Source organism: Lampris incognitus, chromosome 6, assembly GCF_029633865.1.
Source record: "Lampris incognitus isolate fLamInc1 chromosome 6, fLamInc1.hap2, whole genome shotgun sequence".
Classification (NCBI taxonomy): Eukaryota; Metazoa; Chordata; class Actinopteri; order Lampriformes; family Lampridae; genus Lampris; species Lampris incognitus.
This window is the reverse complement of record NC_079216.1, coordinates 58,906,121-58,931,202: the sequence shown is the minus strand read 5'-3', so window position 1 is coordinate 58,931,202 and position 25,082 is coordinate 58,906,121. Positions and strand designations below refer to the sequence as shown.

Below are 25,082 nucleotides of genomic sequence, written 5' to 3'. Positions count from 1 at the left end.
GCAAGGCGAAGAGTGGCGAATGAGGAGGCCAAATGGCAGTGTATGTTGGAACAACCCCCCTCCCATCAGCAGGGAGTGCAGGGGAGATCCCCGTGCATATGCAGTGAGAGACGCTGCAGCGTCTGGGTCGATCTGCGGTTTCGGGCGCGTAACCTGTTGCTCGGTGGGGAAAAGCATGTACGTTGGAGTCCCGACGCTTGGAGGACGCGCACAAAGGAAGGTCCGCACCGCCAGCGACTTGGATCACAGGGTGAGCACAAGGAGCATGAGAGAGAGGGGGGACGTTGCAATTTGGCATGTTGTGGCGGCTTTTCGCCGCTTTATGTTGTCTTCCTCTGAATGTTCCGGCACCTTTTCCATTTATTGCACAGTCTGCTAAACTTCCTTTGCGCACTTTGACAGAAGCCCGTTGTGTTGGTTGCAAACTGTAGATTCGGCTGCTGCTGCTGTTGTTGTTGTTGCGCAATGATAAAAGAAATGAACCTCCCTGGAGCGCAGCGCTCCATACGTTAACGTGTTAAAACCCTACACGTTAAATCTCTGCAAAAGCTGAGCCATAACTCATCCTTTTATTGCCACCCCGTGTCGTTAAACTCTGCTTGTGCTTTATATATCGTCCAGAAACTCCTTTTATCCCATTTTAATTAAACTCATATGACATCATTACTGCAAAAATGCTTTAAATTTAGTCATTTTACAAGTTCCAGTGGGTGCTCAGATAGTTTTCAGTCATGATACTTCAGATATTTTCCCTTTTCACTGTTGTGGCTTCTTTTATCTGGGACAAACATATTGCAGCTTTAGGTGGAGGCAACTCTGAAAAGTTTTTGTACTTGCAGATGCATCGCCTTGCACAGCGCGTTGGTATTGTTGCTTAGAGTTGGCCCGAAACACATCTGCCTCGTAAAATTCAGTCAAAACCATCAAAACAATCGTGCAAAATCCCGCTTTATGTGAATCCAATACTGTTGTCGAGACACTGTTTCAGAGACTCTATATTTTTTTGGTAATCCAGTTGTTTACAATGTAAGGATTGAATTATGAATGGCCCCATCCAGTCACTTTGATAAGCAGGGGTAATTTACTTAGTCGAGAAATTCTAGCGTGTGATCCCTCGAGACCTGAAGACATCAGATCTGGACCACTAATAAACAGAAGATCACGTTACCCTTTCAGTTACTGGAATTTGTGACACGACACCTTGGATACATAAACTGGCATTTTCCAAGTTTCATGCCATGGGCTTTCCTTTTAGATTTAGAGACTTCTCTTAGATAATACCAGATGACTAGATGGACTGAACAGGATGTTTAAACCCTTTATGAAACTCGTCTTTTCAGAAGAAACATATTTCATTAACCACCGCATGTGACCGTTTTTGCATGTGATGCTTTACTTTACCAGCCGTTCATTCAGTATCTCTGAACATGTTAAGATCCAGAACCTGCTGGAATGGATGAGTCAGCCCTCAGATCAGTTTTTCTGTTGTGGAGGCGAGAGGAATGGAGGATAACGAGCGTTAGGGGGACAAAGTCTCTCTTGTGTTTTCTAATTGATGTGACTCAGCAGTTGAGATTCCCATCCACAAGCCTGGTTTTTGAATCATCTGGAGCCAGCTGGTATGTTATGACTGCTTGATTCAGGGTCACTGATAGACCTTGGCATGTTTCTGGACCATGTTGATGTGTGCTTGCATAGCTTTGTGCCGAGATTTCAGAAAATCGATGACAAGTGGGTCAATGGGAGGGTGCACTGCATGATCCCCGTTTGATCGGATTGTTGCGGTGGTGGGTCGGGGTCTTTGGCCTGTAGATGAAGAGGTCAGGCCACGGCAGGCTGAGATGGACCAGCTATGTTTAGTCACAACCGATGATTCCCTCAGGAGCATGTCTTGAGGAGAAAAGCATGGACGGTCAAGCAGAACGGACAACTTGTGTGTTACATATGTTCCTCAGCAATTAAGAGGCGGAGAATTAACTGGAGATGAATTTAGGATGCCTTCTGTTGATCTTTGGTGGGTAGAAGTTTGTGCTCAAACAACCTGGACTAGATGTGCTGCAGAGTCCTTCACAGATGAAGCCCAACTCTCTCTCCATATGAAAATATACTTTATTATAATCCTCCATAGAAAAAGCGTGTGACGTTTCGATTGTTCAGGCCTTCATCGGACATGAAATAACAACGAACAGACGTTGCAGATATACTGCTCCGAGTTAATGGAAAGCCGTGTTAACAGGTGTGGTGAATTAGGCCATAAGCCAGGGGAAAAGGAACATATTTTTATACAAACAGAGAGTTGGGCTTCATTCCTCGTGGATTTTATTGATCTTGGAACAGAATTTGGTAATTTAAGCAGCAGAGAATTGGATATACTGCCGATGAAGCCCCAGTAAATAAATAAAAAAAAAAAAGAAGATTGAAGATTATGTATTAAGGGTACACAGGCCTCTTGGGGAGTGAGTCATAATAACACAAGAAAATGTTTTGATTTTCTTTCTTTGGCCAGAAATATATCTCACTATTGCGACCAACTGATGGAAAATCAATACGATTTTGACAAGTTAGGTGTTTTTTTGCTGACAATCATGTGACATGCAGTCATATTGAGTCATAACATCTGTGAAAGTGCTTTGTGGGAGATGAGAGGTCGGCCTAGTGCCCTGTCTCGTCCTTCGCCCGGGAACCACAGAGGACGTGAGAATGTAGCACCTGTGCGCCAGTGGACAGCCTCGTGTGTGCGGGGTGTGTAAGCAACGGCGAGCTGTTGTTCGGGAGGATAAGATGACCTTGAGTGGACATGGAGGTCCTGGCGGTCAGCGTTACACCGTGGTGTGATTTGGTTACAGCCACCTTCAAACCACCCCGGTGGCCGTGGAGGGCACCCTGCTCTTCAGGGTCCGCTTTTGTGCGGCGCTTTGGCAACGTTACGAAGATGCAAAGGTCAGATTTCTCACATTGTTTCACATGCCTGCAGTATCCAGAGAAAAATATTCATCCGTTGTGCAACGTGCAATTGGGCAACATCTGATGGCAACTTTACAGCCTTGTTTGAATCAGACTTTCTTGCGATTTGCATGAAACGCACTGTTGCCATGTGCAAAAAGCCTGTTATGAAAATGAATTAGCAAGAACCCGTGCTGAGAAGAAGAATATTTACGACACAGCCAGCTTCCTAGTAAAGCGATGTTTTAGTCCCAGCTTCCATTTCCTTAAAGTGCCTTGGACGAGAAAAAATGGTGATATTCATATTAGAGTGTCAAGAATGAAATCTGGTGAATACGATTCACAGGTAAATGACAGTCTCAAACTTGAATGGCACAACCGTATACGTATGTATGTATGCTCTTCAATGATCTGTATCACCGAGAGGAACCAGAGGTCCATGTTGGTGCCTGTTCTGAGAAAGTGTTAGCTTAAAGAACTGCGAGAATGTGAGAATATCTCTAGCTCTTGGTCAGGTACTTTCTTAAATGGAAGCGTTGCCTGTCCAAAAGCTCTCCGAGGTCCGAAAGCTCTCCGAGGTCCAAAAGCTCTCCGAGGTCCAAAAGCTCTCCGAGGTCCAAAAGCTCTCCGAGGTCCAAAAGCTCTCCGAGGTCCAAAAGCTCTCCGAGGGCTTTGGAGAAATGTGCCCCCTGAGGACTGTTTGCAGTATCCCCGTTTCATACGGGACTATCCCCAAGCCTTTGGTTCATCTCCTCCGTGTCTGCATAGCCTATTACAGTTTTTATAGTTTTTTCCCAGTCTTTGCCAAAGGAAAACAAGTGTTCCAGTTCTCGATTTTGAAAATTAACCTAGTTCTTTTTTTTCCTTTTCAGTCTGCCTAGTTCTCCCATCTGGCACCCAGTTGTGTTATCAGATTTACTCTTTTCAGCAGCAAAATCGATTATTACAATGGGCACTGAGGGAAATTTATATCAACCCTGACACTATTGTGTTTAATACGGCCAACAATGACATTTGAAAGGGCTATGGGCAATGACACCTTGTTTTCTTACTCACACTATATTCGACATAGTTGTCAAATATCCCTCTGGATATGCATGTCAGATACTAGCCCCTCGGTCATGTTGGGTGATGAGAATGGGCGCTGGTGTGTTGACAGGATTTGCCAGGGCACCATGATTTGGGCTGTGTTATAGATTACATGGCATTCTTAATCAGCCCTTGACTCTTCACGAGGGTCTGTTAGAGGTCCCATTGTTTGGGTTTGGCCAGAGTAAAAGAGCCCGCTGTGGGTGGAAGTAGGAACGAGGTTGTCAGTATGTCTGAGAATGGCCCAATGTCATTAGGTAGACTGTAAACCACACCAGGGCAAGGCCAGGACATAGCCAGGAGGACAATGGCACACTCATCCCTCTTCTCCATGGGCACATCGCACCCTCCCTCCGATCCCACACCACCACCACCCCCTGTCCACATTCAGCCGATGTTTATTTTGGAATTTCACATTGAGAATTTGTAATCAGACCATAGCCAGCCCTCGTGTGTGATGTGCAAACTCTGAAAATGTCTTCTTTTTTTTTGTTGTCAGGCATCAATAGGGAATCATGTGCAGCTCCCTGAGCCCAAAGCAGCCCAGTGGCCCCGGCCTGACCGACATGCAGCAGTACAGTGAGTGGCTCGCCAGCCGACATGAAGCCAGCTTGCTGCCCATGAAGGAAGATCTGGCCTTGTGGCTCTCAAATATCCTTGGTAAGCTCTACTGTAGTAGGCAAGCGACCCAGATGCTCCCCTCCTGTGTGTCTGAGGACACGTCGGAGTCAGAAATCTTTGCCAGGGGAACCTGTTTAAGTTAATTCGGCACAGTTCAGGATGTTCGACGATTGTTAGAAAGATGGGATACCGAGACAGTCCAGCGACCGTTGATCATGCTAACGTGCAGAGCCAAAGTTGGCCTAAATCCCTTCCAGTGTTGATTTAAACTTAATGCAACGATTCATTAAGGTAAAGATTTGTTATTTTTGAAACCCTATCTCATTTGTTATTTATAACTCCTCCTCTCAAAACATTTAAATAGGTTTTCCTGGAGATGGATTTGCCTCTTGAGGGAAGATACCAGTTACCTGACAGCATTTGTAAAGAAAACAGTGCAAGTCACTGAGGAATGGGATGATTTCTCTCATAACCCCACTCTCCAAATGGCTCGATCATGGTCATACCATTACATGCATAACGCTTACGGCAGTAAATGGAGCGGCTCACATGGTTTCGCCCAAAATTGCTAACAAATGCAGAAGACTGGCGCATATTTATTAAAAACACAAACAGGTGTGAATCTTCCTTGAATGTGTGGGAGCGGGCTTGGTACGGGGTCTGCAAGGTCGACGCTGAACAGTGCTGAAACGCTCCTTTAGAAGTTTCAGAGGCCAATATCCACCACCTTTTCCAAGTTTTGCCGATGCAAAAGGATTATTAAAGAGGACAGAATTGATCTGATGAAGTGTTTAGGATTTGTTTAACTTTTCCCACTTGCACATGCACCGCCACAGACATGCCTGGTGAATAATGGGCAGCATAAATGACGCTTAGGCAATAGTGGGAAATTAGCGGTGGAGGGGAACATCAGCTGAGGCTTCGTCCAGGGCTGCTGATGCACAGTACATGGCTCTGTATAGCGTAACCACTTCTTGCTGCCATCCAAGAACGGTGCAATCTGGCAGCGAGAGGAGGATTAAAGGCAAAAAGGGGAGCAGAAGTACAAACACCCTGTTTATTTAACCTTGCGTTACGCTGAATTCTTTGCACAAGCGACTGACATGATCATTTACGTATTTGCCAGGGAGAAAACTAGCAGGTCTGTTTATCTGCGAGCGCTGAGAAAGAAGAAAGGCATTGTTATTGTGCCCAGCAGGGTTTACTATTACGGATGGGAGGAGCGACGCGGCGGAGATGGTTGTATGATGTGAGTCATATTGTTGTGTTTGTGACGGGAGGACTGAGGGACGGAGCGGTTGAAGCGGTGTTTCGAGGGCGTCCTGGATATCATCTCCGAGTGCGGTGAGAAGGAAGGGATAGAGCGCACGAATAAAAAAATGGGAGCTCGCGGAGTATTTCTAAAGCTTTCATTCTCTCCCCCTCTTGGCTCGATTTCAACATTTGGAACTCATTAAAGTTTGAGCCCCCCCCCCTACCCCCCCAACCCTCCACCCCCTCCTCCAATAAGAAAAAAAAAAGAAAGAAAGAAAGAAAAAAAGAAAAAAAATCCTACTAGTTTCTTTCCACAGACACCCCCTGCCACCACCTCCAATTTCACAATGATCTAACTGTGAAGGAATGGTCGTCTGGAAGTCAGTCAACTGGACACCACATGTTGATCGCCAATCTATCCCAGCAAGTGTTTGGAATAATGAAGCATTATCGTGCAGAATCTGATGGCCCCTTTCCATCTAATTTCACCCTCATACTCCTGTTATAATGTACTGCATGAACATTTGGCTCCTCCAGAACGTCGTACATCCAACAGCCCCAGCGGCGCTACTTCACGTAAAGTATTTCTTATTGCGTCTGGTTAAGCACAGACGGGGAGATGTGAGGCGGGGGCTGGGGTCGATATCGATGCCATCGACGCCATATGTGATATCTACCGTTTTCAACATCATTAAGCGCAGCGCAGTTCGGGACTTGTTTGGCGTGTTACCGTGTTTGCCTGATATGATTTTCTCCTCTTCTTACCTGTTTCCTGGACAGGCCTGGAAATCACAGCCGAGAGCTTTATGGACCGCTTGGACAACGGCTCCCTGCTGTGCCAGCTGGCTGAGATACTGCAGGAGAAGTTCAGGCAGAACAGTGAAGACTTGCCTCCTCTTGGCAACGGCAAGGTACCGAGAAGCCCCACGGAGCTTAGCGGCCCGTCTGTGCGGTCGTGACAATGACGGCGCTAATTATTCAACCGATCTTCCGATTTATTCCACAGAGAACAAGGACGTGCAGAGGCCGTCTTGCCCTTGAAATCTGAAATGATAAGCGTTTCCTGGTCCACATAAAATCAATGAAAAAGTTGCACGATTCAACCACTGGTCCCAGAGAAATATACCCTTCACAAACCTTCTCATGGTAGCAGAGAGGAAATGCCAAGTATTTGCAACACAGTTGGTCTTAAAAAAATTATCTTTGCTGTTTTACATTTGGTTTTGCCCCACGCTAAGAGCACACTTTGACGAGTGGTCTTGTCCACTCAGGATTTACCATTTTCGCTTGGAGCTTGGCGGTTCCTGAATGCACTTTACAAGCCGTAGAGGCAATTTCAAACAATGGGAGCAAAGAAGGGAAAAAAAGGGGGGGAATGCAAAGGAAATCATAAGGAAGGCTAGTCGGCTACATCAGGGAATGGGGGACGGGATGCTCCCCCTGCAAGAATAAAAAGAAACAACTGCCAATGCTCTTCTCTTGTGAGTGTTGAGCGACTGACTGCTCTTGCAGGATTAGGAGAAAACTTGAAATTGGATGTGTATCATACTATTTCAATAACCATCGAAAGCGCTGCTTCATATTTCTGGTTTCGTGACCTTGCATGCTTTGATTCAAAGGCCAAGTCAGAGATAAGAATGTTTTCATCATCGTCGTTGGCTTGAATTGTTTCTAGATATAGGACGGTAATAATCACATCACTTTACTGTTCCAGATGCAGGGGGAGGCAGAAGACTCCTTCTGGCTCCTCGCTGAGAGCTTTTCATGTTTTCACCGGGTCATTGCTTTGCAGATGATGGTGGGTCTCCTGATCCTGGTGTGAGTATTGCAGCACACATGTGTGGAAATACTTGAGGTCAGTGGCCGTGGGGCTCTGACTGAAATAGAGGAGCCTATTGATTGAGGAGGCTGGGCTTAAGGGAGCAGCGGAGTCCTCAGACATATAGGAGCCTTAGAAAAAAAGTGTGTGAAGCTATTTTGATGGGAGAACAGTCCTCCGTGACCTGACACTGAGTGGTCTGCCTTGTAAGATGTTAAGGAGCTAACCTAGTCCAGCAATGGTTGGGGTCTAAACAAGTTAATAATGTTGAAAGAACCTACCATGTGGTGCATTGTAAGGCAGGTAATTTTTTTTTTTTTTTACTGTTTGTCCATTATATACTTTCCAACAGCTCTCAGCTGTAAAAGCTTTATAATCTGATGGTGCACACCATGTTAGCAGCATTCTCCATACTTGTATATGCTGTATGTCCTCCTATAACATTTCCCCACTGCAGTTTAGCGGCTATTGACCGTTGTCACATCGGTTTACTTTCCCGTTGCTGACGAAAGCTGTTTCGGGGAACAGCGTTAAAGTGAATACGGCCCCTCTGAAGTCTGGTCTCATGAAGATGCTGCTGTGTTGAAAGCAGCCGGCCTAAGTATTCCCAGCGGGGGGAAATTACAGATCACAAACACTAAGTGGATGCTGTGTCTCAGATGTCCTGTCAAGTTGATATCAATCATCGTAAATCACAGACAAAAGTAAACGGACGAGGTTTTGCTTCCCATGCCACCGCCATGTGTTGGGATGAACCGCAGCGTTAGCTGTTCCAGTCCATAGAGGCGCAGTCAGCGCTGCCAGAATGCATCGCAGAACGATGCGGAGTACACTTAAGGCAACAACCATAGATAGATATAGATACAGCTTGAGGTTTACTGTCTTCTTTAAAAGACGGATATGCTATGTGACCAGATTATTCTTTTTTTTTTTTAACAAAATACCTCCATATGGTTTATTTTTCTCCTATCACTGGTTCCCATTACATCCATTCCATTGTTCTCCGAAGCCTCTTGTTAGCTCTGAGCAAGATCGGGCATGTAAAAGTGGATGTGATTCAGCTAGCCATAGCAGCAGTAATAAAATATCTCACTAATGGTTTTAACACACAAGACGTGTGTGGCAGTGCTGTGCGGGCATCATTATTTCATGTGGAATGTGAAATAATTCAACAATAGAAAAGATTCCAGAAAGGCCAGGAGAGCCTGGAAAGAAAGGGAAAAATCCCTTCAAAAGACTGCATATTTCCAGCATGACCTCATTATACCTTTCTCATAGCACAGACGCACATATCCTGTATAAAACCACGGCAAGACACATAAATCTCACAGAACAGACTGCGTTGGAGGGGGTGTGGGGGTGGGGTGGGGGGTGGGGGGTTTTGCCGGAGGTCCATAAGCATGTCATTTGATACCAAATCATAGACGGCCTGGTGAAAGTGGCCCCGGTTTCCTCACCCACCATCTCCCATATTGATCTGCGAACGGAAAAGATCCTTTGAGCTAAGAGGAAGCCGGTGTCTGAGCAGATGGAGAAGAAATCTGTGCAGATAAAGAGTCTTTGGCTCTGGGAGATTTGATGGAAACTCTGGGGGGGCTTGGCTGGGGCACCCAAGTTGGTGCAAATGCAGTTTTTTTTCTTCTTCTTTGGCAATCACAAAGTTAAAGCTAGTGCTCAGCCAAGAGAGATTTCAGTAATTCTCATAGGAGAATTATAGTATTATTGTAAATTACACCGATCAGCCAAAACATTAAAACCACCAGAGGCCACAGCCATCAGGAAATACCATTACCATGAAGGGCTGTACTTCATCTGCAACAATGTTTAGGTAGGTTATACGTCTCAAAGTAACATCCACATGAATGCCAGGACCCAAGGTTTCCCAGCAGAACATTGCCCAGAGCATCACACTGCCTACACCGGCTTGCCTGCTTCCCATAGTGCATCCTGGTGCCACCTCTTCCCCCGGTAAACGACGCACCAGACCGTCTACATGATGTAAAAAGAAACCGTGGTTCATCAGAACAGGCCACCTTCTTCCATTGTTCCATGGTCCAGTTCTGACACTCATGTGCCCATTGTAGGCCCTTTCGGTGGTGGACTGTGGGGTCATCGTGGGCACTTTGACCAGTCTGCCGCTACACAGCCCCATACACAGGAAGGTGTGATGCACTGTGTGTTCCTACACCTGTCTAACATAGACAGGTGTAGGAACCTATTCATGAACCTATTCAGCAACCTATTCATTAACCTATTCAGCAACCTATTCATGAACCTATTCAGCAACCTATTCATTAACCTATTCAGCAACCTATTCAGCAAATTGAGCTACAGTAGCTGCTCTGTGGGATCGGACCAGACGGGTTAGCCTTCGCTCCCCACATGCATCAGTGAGCCTTGGGCGCCCATGACCCTGTCACTGGTTCAGTGGCTGTCCTTCCTCGGACCACTTTTGATAGGTACTGACCACTGCATACCGGGAACACCCCATAAGACCTGCCATTTTGGAGATGCTCTGACCCGGTCGTTTAGCCATCACAGTTTGGCCTTTGTCAAAAGCGCTCACATCCTTACGCTTGCCCATTTTTCCTGCTTCCAGCACATCAACTTCAAGAACTGACTGTTCATCCATCCATCTATTAGCTGAACCGCTTATCCTGCTCTCAGGGTCGCGGGGATGCTGGAGCCTATTCCAGCAGTCATGTGTGTGTCGACCATCACAGGGCTGACACACACACCCATTCACACCTAGGGACAATTTTAGTACGGCCAATTCACCTGACCTACATGTCTTTGGACTGTGGGAGGAAACCGGAGCCCCCGAAGGAAACCCACGCAGACACGGGGAGAACATACAAACTCCACACAGAGGACGACCCATCAAGGTTGGACTACCCCGGGGCTCGAACCCAGGACCTTCTTGCTGTGAGGCGACCACGCTAACCACTGCGCCACCATGCCGACTGAGTGTTCACTTGCTGCCTAATACATGCCACCCCTTGACAGGGGCCGTTGTAATGGGACAATCAATGTTATTCATTTACCTGTCAGTGGTTTTAATGTATTGGCTGATCGGTACCCTCCCCTATTTGGATGTTATTAAATGTTCAGTGTGTAAAACAAAAAAAACATTATGCCTTTTTTTCAACCCCTCTCTGTTCAGCAGACTATTCCCTGTGAGAGGATACCATGCCGGCGAAGTGCTCCCTCTGGCTCCTTCTTTGCCAGGGACAACACGGCCAACTTCCTGGCCTGGTGTCGCCGGGTGGGAGTTGGCGACACTTGCCTGTTTGAGTCAGAGGGTTTAGGTGAGTGTGTATTCTGTGGCGTTGCTGTGCTGCGGAGTTGTTCCTGCGGTCTGATCTTGGTTGGCTCCGCCGTCTGCGAGATCTTCCCTGAGATTTCCCTTTAAGTAAACCCATTAACATCGGTGAGTGACTGGGTGAGAATCCGGACGTACAAGCCTGATTGCCAACAGATTTCAGTTTCTGTGCCTAGTCTTAATCTTGCTTTGCCGGCCTTTTGGCACAGCCAGGGAACTAGACTCAGGCGGTTTTTATCTGTTTTATCACTGCGAGTGATTTGATTATACGGGAAGAGGACCAGGCATGCGTTATCGCCGCCCCTGCACTTCCCTGTCCTCTCCTGTCTGTGCGGCCCAGAGAGAAGACTCTCCTCTCCCGGCCCTGCTTCGGTTCCTCCGAAGATCAACGCAAGTCCCCACATGGCCGACGGTCCACCGGGAGCGCTCTGACAGTCGAGCTCCACCCGATGACAGGCCTCACCGTGCTTGCCGCTCACGCTGTCGGAGGGAGCAAAGGCAGCGGGGTGGAAGTCGGTGGGGGTATCTAGGCCAGCTCGATGCAGATGCGTTCCTCAGCGTGTGCTGAAGACATATTGCTTTTGCATTAAGACGATCCAGCAGGGTAGGGTGGTCAGTCCGTCACTGCTGTCCGTCCGAAGTGTGCAGCCCGGTGTGACGGGTGTTTGACTGGTTTTTCTGTCCAGCCAGATGTGTCAACCACAGTCTTTATGATAACAAGGTTATCTCATCTAGATATGGATACAGAAGATATAGACTCACGTCGTCTACGACGTAGACGATGTGAGTCTGAAGGCCTTGTTGCACATTTGGGAAGTAGAACGAAACAAGAAAGAGAAATTTCTCAGCTTCGGCAACCAACACAAATTTGTCTTTTCGCGTCTCAGTGCGGACCAGCTGAAAAATACGCTTTTAAAAGGCTAATTTGGGAAACTTCAACAGTTAGTCCATGTTGGGGGCAATGTTACGACGTTTTCATGGCACTCTTCCACCCGCTATTTATTCTTTTATTTTCTTTTTTTTCCTTTTCTTTTCTGAGTTTCCCCCCACTTTTCGCCCCAGTTGTACTTGACCAATCACCCCACTCTCCGGGCCGTCCCGGTTGCTGCTCTGCAGACTACCACATGTCTCCTCCCATACATGTGGAGTCGCCAGCCGCTTCTTTTCACCTGACAGTGAGGAGTTTCACCAGGCGGACGTAGCGCATGGGAGGATCACGCTATTCCCCCCAGTTTCCCCTCCCCCGTGAACAGGTGCCCCAACCGACCAGAGGAGGCGCTAGTGCAGTGACCAGGACACATACCCACATCCGGCTTCCCACCCTCAGACACGGCTAATTGTGTCTGTAGGGATGCCCGACTAAGCCGGAGGTAACACGGGGATTCGAACCGGCGATTCCCGTGTAGGTAGGCAACGGAATGGACTGCTACGCTACCCGGACGCCCTTATTTGTTTCTTTTTTGCTGGAAATAGTTACAAACATAATCATGACGGAGGCCCCTAGCAAACCTGAAGTCAAACCTGTTTGACTCGTTCAAATTCGGCGCAGCGGTAATAATAACACAAAATATTACATCTTTGGAGTCAGACGTCAGGAAACAGAAGGTGTCAATAATCCTCCTTTCTTTCTTGCTTTTCTCTCCTCTCTCCGGATGGATTTGTCATTTCAACAGTAGGCGTAACAACACCAGGTTTGCTGTCATGCCGTGGATGTCCTGTCTCTGTAATGATGCGTGGTGTTCTGTGTCGTACATGCTGTGCACTTCCCATCCACACCATCTATTTTGGCATCTGGTGCAGATTAAGGTCCAGATTAGATCCCTGAAGACACATATATCCTAAATTGGGTTAATATAGTTTTGTATTGGATTTGCAGTGAAGTTAATGAGCTGCCCTTTCTGTGTTTCATTTCATCGTCTCACACGCCACACAGTCATGCCAGTACTAGTGTGTGTATACGTATGAACACTTGATATACAGATGTAGACTGTGTACATACACAGTCTACATCTATATGTGTATAGTACGGCTATTGTGGCTATCCTATTGTAAGACTTTGTGTCTCATGTAGTGCTTCACAAGCAGCCCCGGGAAGTGTGCCTCTGCCTTCTGCAGCTGGGGAGGATAGCGTCTCGGTAATATTCTGCTTTCCTCGATATTTTTACGCATTTACTGATCGATTCATGTGGCACGTACAGTACCACCGTACTATGGATAACTCGCCTCCTCCCCTCTCTCCTGCTTTAGGTACAAAGTGGAGCCCCCGGGGCTCATAAAACTGGAGAAAGAGATAGAGCAGGAGGAGAGCGCTCCTCAACCTCCTCCTTCATCTGTATCCCCAGTGCCGCCCCTTCCTCCATCCCCATCCTCATCTCCATCTCCATCTCCGTCCCCGTCTCCATCTGCATCCCCATCCCCATCCCCATCCCCCTCTCCTACCAAATTCACATCCTGCAAGAAAAGCACGGGGAAGCTATTGGATGATGCTGTAAGTCAACGATGCCACGCTCCTTTGTCTCCATATTTGACCATGACATACGGACCCAGTGACACACAGGGGGCGCTACATAACCGTGGCCCTTTGCTTATCTCTGCACCTCAATGTGTCTTTTGTGTGCTTTTCAGGTGAGACATATTGCTGAGGATCCGCCTTGCAGGTGCCCAAATAAGTTCTGTGTTGAGAGACAGTCCCAGGGTCGATACCGTGTCGGGGAAAAGATGCTCTTCATCCGGGTGAGTTTTTTATAATAATTCATGTTATATAAAACGGTACGATATTCCTGCTCAGGGCGGTACCGTGGCACAGTGGTTAGCACGGTCGCCTCACAGCAAAGAAGGTCATGGGTTCGAGTCCCGGGGTAGTCCAACCTTGGGGGTCATCCCGGGTCGTCCTCTGTGTGGAGTTTGCATGGTCTCCCCGTGTCTGCGTGGGTTTCCTCCGGGGGCTCCGGTTTCCTCCCACAGTCCAAAGACATGTAGGTCAGCTGAATCGGCCGTACTAAATTGTCCCTAGGTATGAATGTGTGTGTGTGTGTGTGTGTGTGTGTGTGTGTGTGTGTGTGTGTGTGTGTGTGTGTGTGTGTGTGTGTGTGTGTGTGTGTGTGTGTGTGTGTGTGTGTGTGTGTGTGTGTGTGTGTCGGCCCTGTGTGATGGCCTGGCGGCCTGTCCAGGGTGTCTCCCTGCCTGCCGCCCAATGACTGCTGGGATAGGCTCCGGCATCCCCGTGACCCTGAGAGCAGGATAAGCGGTTCAGATAATGGATGGATGGATGGATGGATGGATGGATGGATGGATGGACGGCTACCTGCTCAGACCTCTACGAAGTGGGTTTAAAAAATTCTGACAAGTGTATTTCAGAGGAGCTTTTACCAACTCGTTTGCGGGAAAAAAACAACAGATCCCAGCATACTGAAAGGGCACGGCAAATATTGTGGTAATTATTTCTGACAACATTTTTTTATTGTGACCTCCTTCCAGCCCACTCTGTTGCCTATTGACATAAAAGCGCTGGACAGATTCGGTTTGTTGGTTCGTGAAGAATCAACAACAATGCGGTTTCTCATGGCGGGGCACAGCCCTCCTCGCCCATGGCAGAACGTTGATATTTGCGCCGTCTTTGGGAAGAAAGTCGTCCATTGTTTATGGAAAGTGTGCCGTCGATGTGAGGTCTGATTTTCTGGTAATGGTATGCCAACAATGTCTGTCTCCGGCCAGCTGCGATGTGCTTCACTCGCTATACGGGGGGGGGGGGTGTCCTCAAATTGACATATGGTTTGATGACCAAGTATGACCTGGAAAATACTTCACTGGGTGCAGCATTATTCACCACGTACAACCCGAACTGCATCTGTAAGTCTGGGAAACCGCCGTGCTTTCAGAGAGGCGAGGGTATTGCAGTAGAGTAAATGGAGGCAGATACGGATCAGCGAGGTAGCGCTAGTATCCCTGGCATCCGGGCTACGTGGCAACACACATCCAAGATTTCACACCTCCGGGAACGACAATTGTGCGAGTTGTGTGCAGACTTGTAGAACAGGACCCTGTCGTAGATGTCCTCTGCCGTTAGACCGCTTCTCTTTCTTTTCTTCCTTTCTTTTTTTTTTTTGACAGCCGCCTGTGAAAGCGGTCGAAAAGGCGCAAGGTTTGAGGCGACCGCACCGTTTCCAAACGCATATTTTTGCAGAATGCAACATCGGTCTGCAAGGCCTCCTGGCCGAGGGCCCGCTCCCGTGAGATGCTTTGTAATTTGAACAGCGTGATGTTTATCATGCTTCGGGTGCCTTCTGCAAAGGGCCGAGTTTTTCATTCATTTTCCTTATGTTTGTTGCCGGGCAACCAAGGACAAATGATGGGGAACCCTTGGCTCCTGGTTCTGCACACTGTTATTTGTGTATTTCGCGCTCTGCTTTTATGGCGGATGGCACACTGTTCCACCGGGTGAAAAGCGAGTGTTAGTCCTTCATTACCCCGGCTTTCGGCCCGCGCTCCTCGAGACGCTTTAATTAAAATTCCTTAATCATTTTTCTAACAGCTGTTTCTACTTGCAGGTTTACGGCGGAAAAAATAAGTCTGTTGGCCATCATAGAGGGTACACAATATATTGGCAGGCGATACGAGGGACTCTTCTCCACATCCCTCAAACGGCCATGCGAAGGCCAAGAAGCTGACCTTGCTTACAGGCATAAAGGAGAAAGTTGTACCTGTAAGGATGAGGAGGAGGTGGGAGTTGGTGGGGGGGGGGGGGGGGGTCAAAGTAACATCACACTGTTAGTGAGATATGCTGGCTCAGTTCAGCCCCAGGCCTCTGTCCTTTCTCTGGGGTACAGTAGAGGGAGTTGGCTCTGGCCTGCCCTGGTTTTTGTAGCGGCGTGATTGAAACCCCTCTCCATCACACAGAAGCCATTATGTTCCCAGCCACTGAGCCCGGGGGCCCGGCGCTGCTGATTGGAGGCATTGCCATGCCACTGCTCTCTACATTGATTCTTTTAAGAGGCTTATAAATGTTTCATGTTACGCCGCCGGAAGGCAAAAGACTTCATAACTGGTCGGGTTAAGATGGCAATGTGAGGATATACTGTACCCTTTTTTTCCCTTCTTCACATCTGATTTGATATCTTACAGTCTCTCTCTCTCTCCCTCTCTCTCTCAGGCCTGTTGCTATTTATCTACCGTAGCACCCTAGTAGTTTTTTTTTTTTGCAGCAACGTAGTTCATAATTCACGGCGGGATCTGGTGCTTCCAACAGATCGGTAACGAGCTCGTTTTATCGGCGCTGTAATGGTGTGTTAATGAGATGGGCTCACCGATAAGGCTGTGCAGGAAGAAAGATGCGTTGTATAGGGAGGACTCTCTGGGGGATACAAGTGCACGAGACGCCAATAGGCGATAAATAATACAGAGGTTTTTATTTCTTCAGCTATTTGTCAGCATTGGAGTCGTTGCCATGGTACCAGACAACGTGCCATAATATGGCAAGTTGCATAATGGTGCAGCAAGATATTGTGATTTACAAGCTATGGAAGAAGTTAACAGTATCCGTGTTGCACCTCACAGCAATATTTGGGGAGTCCAAAAAATATGATTTCAGCGTTCGGAAATCATCCATCCGTCCATTATCCAAACCGCTTATCCTGCTCAGGGTCGCGGGGATGCTGGAGCCTAGCCCAGCAGCCATTGGCCGGCATGCAGGGAGACACCCTGAACAGGCCACCAGACCATCACAGGCCGACACACACACACACACACACACACATTCACACCTAGGGACAACTTAGCCGATTCACCTGACCGATTCAGCTGACCTACATGTCTTCGTTCAGAAATACTGTTGGATGAGACACCACATTACTAGTTCCGTCGATAAGAGATGAAGGAAAAATACGGCCAGATCATCTTATATTTTTATCTTAATGTCGCATCGCAGCAAGGGCTTGTTAGGTTTCAGCCGCACACCTCTCCAGCAATCCCAGGGACCAAATAACGAGATGTCCCTGTCAGTCTGGTAATAGCCTAGCCTACACGACATTAACCTGAGAGCAGATTGAAAAGGCTTTTCTTCGGGGACGTCAGCCAGTCAGAGGGCTTTACATCAATCAACACGACCTGGCATCAGAGCCACGCTAAGCTATTCATTCATCATGCACTGCCCAAGATTTAAAGCCTAAGATCTTAAGCCTCAATCAAGGGAATGACATTAGTTCTGTACCGGTGCAAGTGAGCGGCCTTAACAACAGCACATTTCCCATGCTGTGTGCCTTTTTTGCAGATGCTGCACAACAAGCATGTAATGGTCCGCGTTGGTGGAGGCTGGGAGACCTTTGAAAGCTACCTGCTGAAACACGACCCGTGCCGCATGCTACAGATCTCCCGTGTGGAAGGCAAGACGTCCCCCGTGTGCAGCAAGTCCCCCAACATTAAGGACCTCGCCCCGGACAGCTACTTAGTGGTGGCAGCTAACTACCGCAGCAAAAAGTGAAGACGAAAGACTCAAAAAGTGTGATCAAGAAGATGATTTTATACTGTTTTCTTCCCTCTGGCAGGTGTAAGTGGCTCCGTGATGTGTCTCTGTACGTACATATTATGACGACTGACGCACCGGCGTCATTCGTGGAAAGCAGATTTGTGCCAAGGCGATGCTCAAGCCTGTGTTATTAGTCTGAGAGAATTTGAGCAGATGTATGTTTGCGATCATATTAAGCTTGGGACAGATGCTTGTAGGCCTGTTTATTGTTTAGGTTTATGTAGTCTCGTAGAACTGTTAAGAATACAGCTTTGGTATGACTGTGTTGATCGTTAAAAATGATGTGTACACAGGGAGTGAGCGAGGAAGATGTATATTTTCTCCATCGGTCGTTTATTAACCAATTGCATTTGATTCATATTTCACATCGGTGAAACTTTTTCCATGTCATGCAGCACGTGCCTTTGTATATATGAGGAGGCAGAAAGATATATATATATATATATATATATATATATATATATATATATATATATACGGTCCAAGCAATCTGCCATCACCATTGGCACAAAGCCTTTTCTTTCTCCAAGTCTTGATTTTAGAAATCGCATAGGGCAAGATTACCTCGTTAAAAGCATTTTGTGAGATATCACCATTACCTGGGTCTACTCTGCCTAGTTTGTATATGTTAAAAACGAAAGTGAGGGTTGCCAAATAACCACGAGGCCTTCGGAGCATCCTGTAAAGGTTGTTAACCATGTTGAATTTGTATGTGCGTTACAAAAAGTGACGATATCTTATCCAGAAAAGTGCTTTAATAAGAAATTCACCCGAGTATCACGTGCGCCTGCGTTTCCAGCACGCACAGCGCAAGTGGGACCTGCATTAAAACTGCAACTATGACAATCCACCACCAAGTCAAGCAGAAGTACCCCTTGACCAAAGAACCTTTATACACCAAAGCTCTTTTATCTCTCGTCTATTACAGTACAGCAGACTTCTGTATTTTTTGTGAACCCAGTTACAACTTCCTTCAAAACCCCGAGCGTATGTGTACAGAACCTCACCATCCTCGTATTCGATTAACAAATATGAAGTTAAGCAATGAGAATATTTAGATTGTTTACATACTGACCATTCTATGCAATGATTTGTCTTTTTTTTGCCCTTTTACGTTTATGCTTCATATAGTCTGAATATCTCCTGCTTATGATCAAACGTTTAATAAGAAGATAACGTCGTTTCTGTTGTGCCAAAGAGGGCCAGCACCTGTCCAACGCGATGAGCAAAACGCAGACGAACGACTGGTTTTCTCTCGTCCTCGTTGGCGTCTGTAAACCGTCCCTCTGTGGTGCATTACTGACCCCTAGTGGCGACAGTCGGCTATTGCGTGGTATTCTTTTCACTCAATTCAGGACTCCTTAACACCTTTACAATTTTATACATTAATTTATTCATCTTTTTCCACATGATTTGAAGATATGTGTTGAAACTTTGGCATTAAGTCACCCGTGTAAGGATACCCACGTGTTGTAAACAAGCCCCCTGTCCAAATTAAAAATCATTTCAATAAATTCACAAGTATTGGTGACTTCACACACACACACACACACACACATATATATATATATATACACACTTTTTTCCTGTATGTTATATATGTATATATATACATATATGTGTGTGTGTGTGTGTGTGTATATATATATATACTTTTTTCCTGTATGTTATATATGTATATATATATATACATATACATATATATATGTGTGTGTGTGTGTGTGTGTATATATATATATATATATATAACTTTTTTCCTGAAGTTTTCAACTTGCATGATCTGTTTTGCCTGTACTTCAGTGTGGGCCACAAGAGGCCACAAGATTTTTAGCGGTTTTCGTGTGTGATAAACGACATCTGATTGTTGGAGAATCGGCAAATAAACAGTGTTCATACACATATACACACACCGCAACATACATGCAGAATTGATCAAAAGTGTCGTTTGGCTAAACCTCAGCTTTTGATATTTGAGTTGAATATCATCTAAATTTTCATTTATTCATGCCTGAAACAGATTTCTAATGCACAAAAAAAAAATCAATACATACACATTCTGCATGGCAAAGTCTAAACCATAATATGACTTGCACATATGCTGATTCAGGTCTGTTTCCTCGTAAAACTGTGATGAGTGAAGCCTCGTGATTAACGTCATTGGAGCACAGCATACTTATATTGCTGATAAACCAAAGGCTAAATAACATTGGTGTTGTTTGAAATCAGAAAAACAAAATTTGCTTAAACTTCTGCAAAAGAAAATGCTCATATTCATATAGTTTAAAATGTTCAGACTTTCATTGGCACTATGTATCTGGTATATTTGGGGTAAAAAGTTGCATCCATCCATCAATTATCCAAACCGCTTATCCTGCTCTCAGGGTCGCGGGGATGCTGGAGCCTATCCCAGCAGTCATTGGGAGGCAGGCAGGCAGACACCCTGGACGGGCCACCAGGCCATCACAGGGCTGACACACACAAACACACACACACACACACACACACATTCATACCTAGGGACAACTTAGTACGGCCGATTCACTGGACCTACATGTCTTTGTACTGTGGGAGGAAACCGGAGCACCCGGAGGAAACCCACGTGGACACGGGGAGAACATGCAAACGCCACAGAGTTGCAGCCAAAAGAGGTAAAAATCTTAAAACTCGTATCCTGTTGATATCTTATATGAAAATTAGTATAGATCATTAATTAGTTGCTGACAATCACAATGTAAAAATCTTACTAATTTTCACCGAGAATTTTCCACAGCATCAAATTGTTCGACAGTCTCTAGCCTTCACCATATATGAACCTCATAGGATAAAAACCCTCCAATCAATCAAGTTGCATTTTATACAGCGCTTTTCTAGCTGCAACAGCCACGAAGCGCTTTAAACCTTCAAAAATGCCTTCACATCGACACATAAAAATCACAAACAAGTGTACTATAAATGTCATTTATTGTAGCAAATAACATTGGCTAGATTCCCTGTACCACAGAATGGCAAGAGCACCTGAAGCATTTAAGGACCAAAGTGACAGTATTGAAAAAAATCACTCAATTATGCAAGGCAAGTCAAAGTAAACGCATTACTATTGTGGGTATACTCCTAGTTCACATATTCTTGCCTTCATCTACTTAGCGTTTCCACAGTATGGTGTTAATGTTCTAGGTATGTCCCATCATATGTCTCCAACAGCACAATCAAAATCCTGTAAACTCTAAATCAACACTAATAATATGTGCAATACACACGTCTGACAAAGCTCCCACTCATCATAAGGCATTTGATGAACACAACATCTCAAGTTATCTTTGGGTTAAATATGTAGACAATATAAGATCCTCATCAGGCCTGAAATCCTCTCAGTAGATCTTGAGATGTGGCGGATGAATTTATAATGTATTAATTTCCCTGTTATGTTTATTGTCCTCCCCTCTATAGCAGTTTTTGCTGTCTCCCCTCTTGCTGGAACCCATCCCACCTCTTAGTCAACCCTATGCATATGGTGAAGGGTCAAACTTTACCATATGCACCACCATATACATAACAAGGTTTGGCTGTGTTGCAAAATATGCCTTAGTTGTCAGTCGCTCAGCACATATAGACAGTGTAGTTACGGGGACAGCTGTTCATAGCGTAGTTAGAATATACAGGAATGGTGGTGGACAGTAGGTAGACAAAATAACCTTTATGCTATGTTCAGTTTCCAAACTAAGCAGTGAAAATAACTGCTGGCAAGCTTATTTGCATGAGAGAGAGTGTGCATATTTAAATGATGTTTTGCTGCTGCCCTTTCAGCTCAACAGCTAGTTTGTATGCACATGGCCACAACTCAGTTGTGTGCCTGCTGCTTCCAGATGAGAAGCTGCAGCAGTTACAATATGCTCTGCTCTACTTTCTACTTACTGCACCTTTAAACAGGCATTACTGTTCTGTCGATACAAATCGATGGTACAAAAATCAAAACAAGTTATTTTTCTCATTCACAGTCCAAACACTAAAAAAAATTAAAAGGGTGTAAACTGGGTGCCTTTATGCAAACTCTAACATAAGCTTTGAAATGCATTAGTAAATAAATTAACTTGTGTGATGTGTTATTTAAATATCTTATAACGAACATTCAATACTGCATTTAAATAAGATATATGTATACACTAAATAAAAATATCCATCTTCCCATCTCTAAAATTTACAAATACCACTGTGGCATACAAGTCTTAGCGGTGAGGACAATTTTGTCTTGATATTGGGATAGCAGATAGCATCAACCATAATGATTTACTTTAATATGTAAGCAAGCACATTTCCCATCACAAGTGTTTATAGTACTCATTACTGCATCACCCATGATTGGTCTAAAGGTCCAAAATGGCCAAGTTGGCAGCAACCAATCAAATGGTAAACATGTGGTTTTGTCTATATTTAATGCATTATAGTCAGCACGAGACAATTCTTACAGTAGGTGTTTGCTTGAAAAATTAATGTGGCAAAAAAGAAAAAAAGAAGAAAAAATTAAAACTTAACAGCAGTTCAAACGTCCTTCAAGTCATTTTGCAGCAATCCTTCTTGTTGTCTTTAACTTCAGATAGAGGACTTTGGGGATTTAAGTGCCGGGATCTTCAGCCAACTTGCCACTGCAGGAACAAAGAGAAGGCAAGGAGATGGGATAGATGGAAAATTAAACGAATATTAGTCATGGAAGCTGAGCATTTAATGACTCTTTATAGAGTATGAATGTTGTTTAAATTTTGCACTGACAGCTAAAGCTACATTAATGCAGCACTATAAAAAAAGATTGTTTTGGGTGTAGAACATAAACATCACATTCTCTGGGTTGCCAAAATGAATGTTTAATTCTGTTCATTTGGAGCAGGGAGTATGTCAAATACTGATCATATTTGCTCAAATAACATATAAATTATTCTCTTTGTGATGTGCTCCTTTAGTGGACATCACACTGCTTAAGGAATGCCACAAGACTAACCTTCAAGCCGCCGCCGCCGCCGCCACCGCCACCAGAGACGGAGGTGGTCATTGCCTGTTTCTCCATCTCCTCCTGTTTTTTCCTTTTCCTTTCAACTGCCTCTGGATTTTTAACACCCCTGTATGTTGTCTGAGAAAACACACGTAAAAAAAAAAAAAACAACAACAAAAAAACAGTGCCAACAGATAAAGACCTTACAAAAGAGTAACTGATGCAAAGCAGTCAATAAGTTGTGTAAATAGAGCAAAAGCAAGATTCTGTTAATGGTTAGCTGTGATTATAAATGCCAAAGTAGCATTCATAAAGAAGAATAAGTCAAAGCGCAGCCTGTGCAGATAAATAAGGAGATTTGGACAAAGGATGGGGTTTCCAGTTTCAACACCGTGACGTGCTAGTGAGTATGTGGGTATGTGACAGTGGGTATGTGCTTTCAGGTGGGGTCAAAGTAGGAATTCAGCAAAGTGCCAGGGCAACAACTGTGGAGAAATGTTTGACATTTTATGGCTTACTGGGAATTAAATGAGGTAGGCATTATATCAGAGCATAAGGATGTGGTAGTTAATGTTTCAGCCATTCTTAAAAAATAAATAAATCACCTAGCCAAGAGAAGAGCCTCCACATTGGTTCATGTCTACTTACCTTGATACAGCTTTTGTGTGTCTCTTACGGGTTGGTTTGAGGAATTTCTGTATTGTCAAAATCACCATCCTCGCTATAAGTGCATACATCTTAACTGGCAAGGCTTATAGAAAGTCATACAAGGCCATACTGCTCATCCAAATGGTGCTAAGCCATTCATCGGAGGATGGATGCATTTTTGTTAGCAGTTAAATCATACATTTTGATTTTAGCTGAATCTGATCTCATATTCTCCAATGGCATGCTGTATGTGATGTCTTGTCACGGTTTCATATCTACAATTAAAGCAGACACAATATACAGTACCGCTTTCTGTCGCTTCTCAGCTGCCTCCGCTAACTGTTGTCTCCTGGCCTCCTGTAGAGAAAACAGAAAACCAGTGAACTTGGTGTGTGAGGAATGCACCCGAAACACAGTGTAAGGGCGTAGTCAGAGCACACTTACAATTCCAAAGAGCCTCAAAACACCCACCATTTACTAAACATTGCTCTTTATGGCCTACTGCAATCTCACTGTTGATAAATGTACCCACTGCAATTAACGTACATGCTATACAGATGTATGCAGGATGCAGTTAGAAGCAAGGTATTCTAACTTGGAAATTATTATTATTATTATTATTATTACTATTAAGGCTGCTGTAGAAAGCTGTTAACCTACTGGATCTGGAGTCACAACCACGTCGTCTGCTGCTCCACCAAGGCACGGTAGGCACATCCCCATACTTGGGTACGTCAGCAATAATAATAAATAAAAAAACGTACAAAAAGAAGTTAAGGATGCCTCGATTTAGTTAAGACTCGCAGGCTAGCTACTGGGTTGGTAGGTTGACTGGTCCACTCTTGGGTAGCAGAAGCAGCAGCTCCCCTGGCAGCTGTCGTTTGGTCACGTAGCATAACGTTAACGCAAGCTATGCTATGCTAGCTACGCTAACTGGGCGTCAACGAACGTTGGCATTCTCGCTAATAGCGCGCCAGAACTAACGACAAGCTGAGCCACTAATATGCAGCAAGCCGACTAGTTACGTTATTGTCACTATCCACACCTCTTGTTTAACCTCCTCAGCATCTGGAAACTGCCAACGAAACGCAGACGACGGCGTTTACACGATCACTCGCCGGTTGTTCTGGTCGGCTAGCGACTCTGTAAGGCTACGTTCAAGGCATTATCCAAACGGGTTCTCGCAACGGGCACGTTACTTACATGCATCGAAATACTGAGTACCGGAACATCTGCTACTCGGTGTACTGAACAAAAAAATCTATATTAATGCGAAACACACAGCAAATATTAATGTTGCATATAAAACGCGGTCAATTTTAGCCCGCTGCCCTTTTCCGAGTCCGACCGTCTTTCGTAACGTTGCGGTCTTGAATACACCTCGGTATTTGTGGACGCCCTTTACAGTAGTTGACCCAACACTGCCACCCTGTGGCCATAAAATGCGCCGGCGTGCGTCTGTCATTCGCGACAACAGGTGCCTGGAAGTCGGGCGAAACCAGCGGCCTCCTTCTCACTTTGTTAATTAACGACATTCAGACACGACAGAACGACGGGCGTCTGTAATTCTCAACGTACCATATGTACTCCACAAAATCCATAAACTTGTAGATAGACTGTTTTATTGCGTTGTGTTTGTTTTACCCTTCATTACCCCCACCCACCCCCGCGCGCGCATACGCCGGAGCGTGCTGCCATAGCGCACTGTATGATCAGTGTAGCAGTAACGTCCATCCATCCATTATCCAAGCCGCTTGTCCCAACCAGGGTGGCGGGGTGCTGGAGCCTATATCCCGGCAGGCGTGCTTAGTAAAAACTCTGTTTCAACATGTGTCACTACACCTAACCGTTAGTTAGGCTCGCACAATCCACCCTAAAACAGGCT

The 25,082-nt window shown here is 45.5% G+C and overlaps 2 protein-coding genes across 6 annotated transcripts; one reads left to right on the top strand and one right to left on the bottom strand.

The window, feature by feature from the left end:
- Window positions 1–55: 55 nt before the first annotated feature.
- Window positions 56–19,071, top strand: LOC130114062 (growth arrest-specific protein 2). 4 transcript variants are annotated; one of them, XM_056281798.1, is made up of 8 exons: window positions 56–250; window positions 4,532–4,692; window positions 6,688–6,818; window positions 10,893–11,034; window positions 13,120–13,183; window positions 13,296–13,536; window positions 13,674–13,781; window positions 17,314–19,071. In XM_056281798.1, exons 2-8 carry the CDS (start codon window positions 4,548–4,550, stop codon window positions 17,521–17,523), a joined length of 1,041 nt encoding a protein of 346 aa, XP_056137773.1. In that variant the 5' UTR covers window positions 56–250; window positions 4,532–4,547; the 3' UTR covers window positions 17,524–19,071. The 4 variants fall into 4 exon arrangements, with proteins under 4 accessions (XP_056137773.1, XP_056137770.1, XP_056137772.1 ...); XM_056281795.1 differs by having other exon boundaries at window positions 10,890–11,034; XM_056281797.1 differs by lacking the exon at window positions 56–250 and adding an exon at window positions 1,896–2,014 and having other exon boundaries at window positions 10,890–11,034.
- A 1,441-nt stretch (window positions 19,072–20,512) lies between these two features.
- Window positions 20,513–24,544, bottom strand: svip (small VCP interacting protein). Of its 2 annotated transcripts, none has more exons than XM_056281911.1 (4): window positions 23,858–24,544; window positions 23,504–23,554; window positions 22,559–22,687; window positions 20,513–22,208 (listed from the first exon to the last, which is right to left on the bottom strand). In XM_056281911.1, the coding sequence occupies exons 1-4, from the start codon at window positions 23,918–23,920 to the stop codon at window positions 22,194–22,196; spliced, it is 258 nt and encodes an 85-aa protein (XP_056137886.1). In that variant the 5' UTR covers window positions 23,921–24,544; the 3' UTR covers window positions 20,513–22,193. The 2 variants fall into 2 exon arrangements, with proteins under 2 accessions (XP_056137886.1, XP_056137887.1); XM_056281912.1 differs by lacking the exon at window positions 20,513–22,208 and adding an exon at window positions 23,198–23,244 and having other exon boundaries at window positions 22,571–22,687.
- Between the last annotated feature and the right edge of the window lie 538 nt (window positions 24,545–25,082).

What these genes read in the sequence shown, in the direction of transcription:
- LOC130114062 (XM_056281795.1), top strand. Translation starts at nt 4,548, where the DNA reads ATGTGCAGCTCCCTGAGCCCAAAGCAGCCCAGTGGCCCCGGCCTGACC. An exon ending in CTCCTCTTGGCAACGGCAAG is followed by an intron (nt 6,819 to 10,889) that starts GTACCGAGAAGC and finishes CTCTCTGTTCAG; the next exon opens with CAGACTATTCCCTGTGAGAG. An exon ending in CTGGGGAGGATAGCGTCTCG is followed by an intron (nt 13,184 to 13,295) that starts GTAATATTCTGC and finishes CTCCTGCTTTAG; the next exon opens with GTACAAAGTGGAGCCCCCGG.
- svip (XM_056281911.1), bottom strand. Translation starts at nt 23,920, where the DNA reads ATGGGGATGTGCCTACCGTGCCTTGGTGGAGCAGCAGACGACGTGGTT. An exon ending in TGGTTGTGACTCCAGATCCA is followed by an intron (nt 23,555 to 23,857) that starts GTAGGTTAACAG and finishes TTTTCTCTACAG; the next exon opens with GAGGCCAGGAGACAACAGTT. An exon ending in CTGAGAAGCGACAGAAAGCG is followed by an intron (nt 22,688 to 23,503) that starts GTACTGTATATT and finishes GTGTTTTCTCAG; the next exon opens with ACAACATACAGGGGTGTTAA.